The sequence below is a fragment of the Raphanus sativus genome, chromosome 3 (assembly GCF_000801105.2).
Source record: "Raphanus sativus cultivar WK10039 chromosome 3, ASM80110v3, whole genome shotgun sequence".
Lineage (NCBI taxonomy): Eukaryota > Viridiplantae > Streptophyta > Magnoliopsida > Brassicales > Brassicaceae > Raphanus > Raphanus sativus.
In genome coordinates, this window is record NC_079513.1 from 7,708,689 (window position 1) to 7,715,477 (window position 6,789).

General features: G+C 29.0%; 1 protein-coding gene across 1 annotated transcript; it reads right to left on the bottom strand.

Annotated features, from left to right (window-relative positions):
• Positions 1-6,297: 6,297 nt before the first annotated feature.
• LOC130509939 (uncharacterized) lies at positions 6,298-6,789 on the bottom strand. Its single transcript, XM_057006260.1, has one exon. It carries the CDS (start codon positions 6,787-6,789, stop codon positions 6,298-6,300), a length of 492 nt encoding a protein of 163 aa, XP_056862240.1.

Genomic DNA, 6,789 nt, shown 5'->3' on the forward strand with positions numbered 1-6,789 from the left:
TATATTAGGCTTCTCGTAAATTGAGATATAAAACATTTTGCTTATTATAATACTAGTTATTATCATATGGGTCCACCTAGTCTTTTATTTTGATTTTTACGCAGAAAAGTTTCCTTGGTCCAATTTTATACGGTTTTAACATTACACACAGACCAACATTAGTTTATTTGGAAGTCAGATTTTCTAAGCTTTTGTTCACAAATTAGTTTCGTTTTTTGTTATATACATTTCCAAAAATAATGGCTATATCTAAATATATCTTCTCAAAGTAACACATATATAGGGAAGAAACTATCCAAATACAATTACGAAGCTTTTAACTTAATTTGACACAAATAAATCAATATCAAGGTTTATGAAAAATTTAATTGAACAAAAATTATCTAATTGATTTTCTTAAAACATGTTACAATAAAAAAAATATGTACTGAAAATTGTATATAATATATTTAATTAGCAAAACTTTTAAGAAAGCCAAACTCTTAAGTAAAAGTTCACTTATTGAACAATATCTTCTGAACATTTTTGACATAAGAAACTAACAACGAACTTATATATAATATATCCGAATTACAAAAAAATGGTTCTCAAGAAGGAAAATAACCTAAAGAGATTTTATTAAAGGGTAAAATATGTATTTATACCTCTTAGATTAACTAATCTAGACTTAAAGTTTAGAGTCATGGGTGGATTTTGGGGATGGAGTTTCAAGTGTCAAAAAATAAAAAATAATAATTATTTTTTTTGAAAAAAGCTATTTTGATCATTTTATTTTATAAATACTATTTTTATGACAAAAACTTAAAAATAGTTATTTAAGAGAATTGCCCATTTATTTTTGTTATTCTAATATCTTCACTTATACACAACAACTTCCTTTACCATTAGATTATTTTTCTTTTGGAAAATGTTGTAAAATCTTTTTTTCTTAATACTAATATTTCGTAATGGCCTCTAACCTTATATAAGGTAGAATATCGGAATTTTCTCCCAGAAAAAGGATAGAATATCTGGATAAACTATCTTGGAAAAATAGTCAATTCAGATTTAATCAATGATAGACCATGATTAAGAATTCACTTAGTGGGTTTAGAATCAATTTGAAAACAAAGTATTTAACCAATACATCTACAATAAAACCCTCACGGATTGCCACATCTCTGACATTGGCAAATCATGCAAGGATTGTTAACACTTTAAAAGGATGAGTAAATTTTTATCTTCGTTTAAACAAGTTGATGAGCACAAAACAACACATGCATTTACATGTTTTTCTTTTTGTAACATCAACTTTGTTTTTATGTTTTAAATTCAGTTATATTCATATTGGTGCAAGTATCATTTATTTATTATATTTTTTTAATCAATCAGTGAAAATATTTACACTACCTTCACTAACCACTATCAAAATGGATCATCCGGCGTGCACTACGTTTATAATTTTGTCTTTTAAAAGTGGTCTTTTTTTTTGTGCTGAACGGTTTAGTCTTCAACAGACAGTTTTGCTAGGGTACTAACTTTTTTGTTAAATCTTTAATTTATTTATTTTCTATAGTTTTCATGTTACACACAAGAAAATTAATTTATGCATATCTGTTAGATTTATAAATATTTTGTTATATGAGTATAAAATAAAAATGCCCATAAATAGTTTATATTATGAAATTTGTTAGATCATTGACCTTCTCCACATTTTCCATAGGTATTGGAATAATAATTCACATCCATAAACACACAGAAGTCTCAACTATCCTCTAACAGTCAATAACTTGCCATGCACACAATAACAAAAGTCCGAATCACTACAAACACAAAACAATAAAAATTACAAGCCCACCAACAAAAAACCATAATATCACAGGTTTATCACTTATACTTATATACTAATAAAACAAAAGTTAAACTAAATCCTATTCAAAACCTAACCACTCAATTTATTTACAAAAAAAAATACCAAATACTAATAACAACTTAATCCTATTCAAATAAAATTGTAACATGGAGATTAATACTTTAGTACAATTCCAAATTTACATAACAAGTTGTAAAAAAAAACCATCGACTCCTTAACAACTTGAAATTAAAATAACAAGTTGTTCAAAAAAGGAAAAAAATAAAATAACAAAGCAACTATGACTAACAGAGTGATGAATATATAATTAGTACTAGATTTTGACCCGCGCTTTGAAAGCGCGGGAATTTTTAATTGTTAAAATCTAATTAGAAAGAAATTTAAATTCTTGCTAATATATATTTCAATTTAATTTTTGTAAACTAGTTACAGTATAGTTATGTTTACTTTGTTGTTTACAGATAGGTATGGTTTATTTGTTACAATATGAATTGCCGATATATAACTTTCATATAATTATGTATAATTGCATGGTTGTCAATTAATCTCAATTTCTCTCGGTTTTTAAAAAAAAAATCTAAGAAAAATAGACGACACTTGTACCATTTAGGGTTGGGCACAAAACCCTGATCCGAAAAACCAAACCGAACCCGATCCGAAAAAGTAGTACTGAATCCGGACCGAAATTTATTAAATATCTGAACATGTTCAAAATTTTGGTATTTATAGAACCGAAACCAACCCGACCCGAACCTAAATATTTTGTGTACCCTAATGTATCTGAAATAGATATATATACCTAAATATATTGATTATTTTAGATTTAGTGTATATTAAAAATATCCAAAATATATAAGATACTTTTTTATTTTTCCAAAATATTTGAAAATATATACAAATAGTCAAAAGTAAATGATAATTTTTCTTTTTTTAATTTCTATTATTTTTGGACTAACTTTTTTTGGAATTTTTTAAAATTTCTATTATTTAATGTAACTGATAAAAAATTATATGTATAGAGTGTGCATATAAATTGGATATATTTCTTCATTATAAATTGGCTTTATTAATCTATTTTGAATTGGGTTATCTATAATATTTTTTTCTCATCTAGTGGTTTAATATTCGGACTTTTTAGTAATATTTGATCACTTAATACCAATCAATTTTAAAGGCCCAGTCCACGGTCACTTATTGTCTATCGACAACATTCAATTTGTTTATTCCAAAAACTGCATCGAGAAAAAAAAAACTAACTCCCTCTGCAAAACCAAAAAGACATGAAGTTATAGATTCACCGATGACTGAATTTCTCCGATCTATAGACAGTAATATTCTCTCTCTTTTTTATATATATTATATAGATTGTGTAGTTCTATCTTTACAAATCTCTAACATCAATAAATATATACTTTTGTTTTTTTTTTCAGAAATGTTTGCATGTCAAATTTGTAGCCATCTGTGATTTCAACGATGAGGCCGAGATGGTTTTCGACTTTACCTACTCCAATCTATTCAACGGAATAGTAAAAGGCAGAGAAAGATAACAAAAGGTTAAATCTAATTTGAATTATTTTTTCTTTCTTTTTCTTTGATAAATTATCAACAGTTAATCCGATTTTTCGTTTGATTGGATTGAGTAATGCTCATGGTTTGTTGATTCTAACATGGAAATTCCGGATGTTGCGCCATACTCCAACCGAAGAAAGCCTCCCTTTACTTTCAATGTAAGTCTGTTTGCATGTTGCGTGAAACTTATCACCCCTGTAAAAAACAGATTGAAAATATTAAGAACACAGTTGCACTTTTAAATATATATATATATATATATATTCGAAACCATAAATAGGCAGTTAAGGTTGCTTACATTCTCATCAGCCAAGATGAATTCCATGGTTTCACCTTGAATGTTATGGACCCAAGAATGTAGAACCTTCACATGAACTAATTTAGTAGTGTACCGGGGCCTCAAGTCTTGAAAGGTCAATTTTCCATTAGAAGCACTCAATGTTCGGATTTGCTTTTGTGTAGCCATTTCTTTGTTTGACGGTGTCGGTTAGATTAGGAAGAGGTGATTGCTATTTATAAGAGGAAGAGGTCGAAGGGATAGGTGTTTAGGTTTTCCGTGTAACTTGTTGCATAATCATAGATCGTATCTCCCGAGATTTTATGGGTTCTGATTTGATATCAATAATTGATAATATTAGGAAGGTTCAATTAACATTTCGAAATCCCAATATATTTTGTGAGTATTGCACAAGCAATATGAGTAGATGTAATTTTTTGAAGTGTGATTTTAGGAAAATCGTATAATCTTCTTTCTCTATTTTTTGGGTAACATTTAATATAGTTATAAAATAGTGAAGCTTTGCCATATATAATTTAACTTTTAAATTTATAATAGGAGATGATATACGGAATAGGTTAAAGAATATACTTGGAATAGATTTGGTATCTAGTCGTTATAATTAAACTAAAAAGGAAGAAAATACATTGGCACCCCAAAGTAATATATTAATTTTTTGGTTTATATAAATTATATAAATTAAAGTAGTAATAGATATGGTATCCAAACTATATATAAATTTTTTTGGTTTTTAAAAGTAAATAGATTTTTAAATAAATATATTCATTAGATTTTTAAATTAATATTCTTATAAAAATTTTGAAATATACCATAGTAACTTGTGGTCAAATATATTTTAATATTTCTGGTTTGATTAAAGTGTCCGCCATTATATATTGCATTTTGCAAAGAAATCAAAATATATGTATGTGTCATGGATCATCTAAATAAGCTTATTATGAACATTGATTTACATTTATGTTTATCTGTATGCTATATTTATCTTTGCTAGTGTTTTCATTTCGGGGTAGTGGATTTGACAAAAAAAAGAAGATGATTCGATGGGCTGAAGATTAATTTCTGTTTGGATTTTAAAAAGGGCTGGACTTAATCGGCAATGGTCTTAAATAGATTTGCTAGGCTGTAAAATTTGAAGAGTTCTGATTGGTCTAAAATAATTGGCAAAATTTCTTTTTCTTAAAAAAAAAAGGCAATGGCAGAAACATGTAATTAACTTGAAAACTTAATGGCAGAATCCTATGAGGGATTCTGCTTTAATAGTATAGATATGAACTTTAACAGTTCAATGAAAGAGGTCAAGCACTTCAAAAGACGAATAAATTGTTTTCGTTCATTTTATCTTTCTAAAGAACGATTTAGTCCATTTAACAAATTTTAGCACTATTTTTAAAATTGATGTCCTACATAAACTTATTTACAAAAAAAAACAATTTACCCCTTTGATAAATAACTTTCACACTTCAACTTCTTCCTATTCCTTTTATTCATGTTCCACCTAAAAATGTATTATGTTTTGGCTGAAATAAGTGCAGCAAACTTGATTATCATTTATTTTCTTAAAAAAAAATCTAATATATTCTCATCTTATTTTGACAAATTTAATCTTTGCTACTGTGATAAACTTTCACACTGCACAATATCAACATTAAAAACCCCATTTAAACATACCAAATAAATTCTTAATATTAATTAAAGATTTCATATGTAAAAAAAAATTAAACCTATTTTCCGCGCGTAGCGTGGAGAAAGAATCTAGTACTTATAAGAACGAAATGAGACAACATGAGTTTAGGGTTTTAAGTACTTTTGGTCCTTTTCATATTGGATTTAATTTACTTATTTCTTTTACGTTCTGAGTGCTATCAATTTACATTTTTGTTTAGGAATTGTTAATTTGCTTTACATAAAATATTTTGCTAATATTGGAGCATCTCTAAAAGAAAGATCTCAAGACAAAAAAGAAAAGAAACAATAACAAAAAGAAAAGAAAAAAGAGGAATGTAGTTTCTCGTGGAAGAGATTTTTTTTTGGTTCAACTCGTGGAAGAGATTCAATGATAACATTTTCTTCACTTGTTCTAATATAAATAGCTCTGCCAATTTTGTAAACATAAGTCATGCTACTGAATCTTTTCATTTCTTTACGACTATTTTCACGAAAAATTAGTTGAGTGTCTCTCAAAGTTGATGATGCTCTTACAAATTTCGGAAATATAATTAAGGTTATTTGTCCATCAGTATTGAGGACTTTTCCATCAGTTCTCTCGAGCGATTGTAGTATATGGTTTACCTGACCTCTTAAAGAACGAGGAGGATTCACTCTCTTTTTTTGCCAAATTGTGAATACTTATACTAATGAAACTGGTTTGTAAGAGTTACAAATGATTGATTCTAGGTAGTATTAACCTTGGCAAAAAAGAATAAAAACCAGGTTAGGATCACATTTTGGAATGAAGCTGATGATGATGATAAGTCATATGTCAAACGTCATACCGCATACGTAAGCCATGATTGCATCAAGTGTTGGAATCTCTTTTTTTTGAACACTGAGATATTATAAAGCCATCCAACTAGTAAACTTAGTTGGTGGAGGGAGAGTACAAAGCAGTCTTTGCAAGGGAGTCAGCCTCATAATTCAAGTTTCTGAAAATAAAAGCAAAAGAAATACAGTCAAAGGAAGAAGATAGATGCTCGATATCCCGAATGATTCCGTGGAGATCCGCCGGGTGATGGTCCGAGGAGATAATAGCAACAAGTGCTTGACAATCTGTATTGATACAGATTCTTGAGATGCCCAACTCGAGGGCGTTGAGGAGTGCTGATCGGACCGCAAGAGCTTCAGCCACCAATGCTGAGGATGTGTCGTTGAAAGAAAAAGTACCCTGTGCTAGGCAGACGCCACCATGATCTTTAATTAGCCATCCACAGCCTGCTCTGTTTGTTTCAACCTGCCAAGCCGCATCAGTAAAACAGATACTAGTAGCAGAGGAAATTAGCGTTGGAGTATGACGATGCAGAGGAGGCCGTGTTGAGGTTGTGTGGGTTTGTGCGAGGCCCCACTCTCTAGCCAT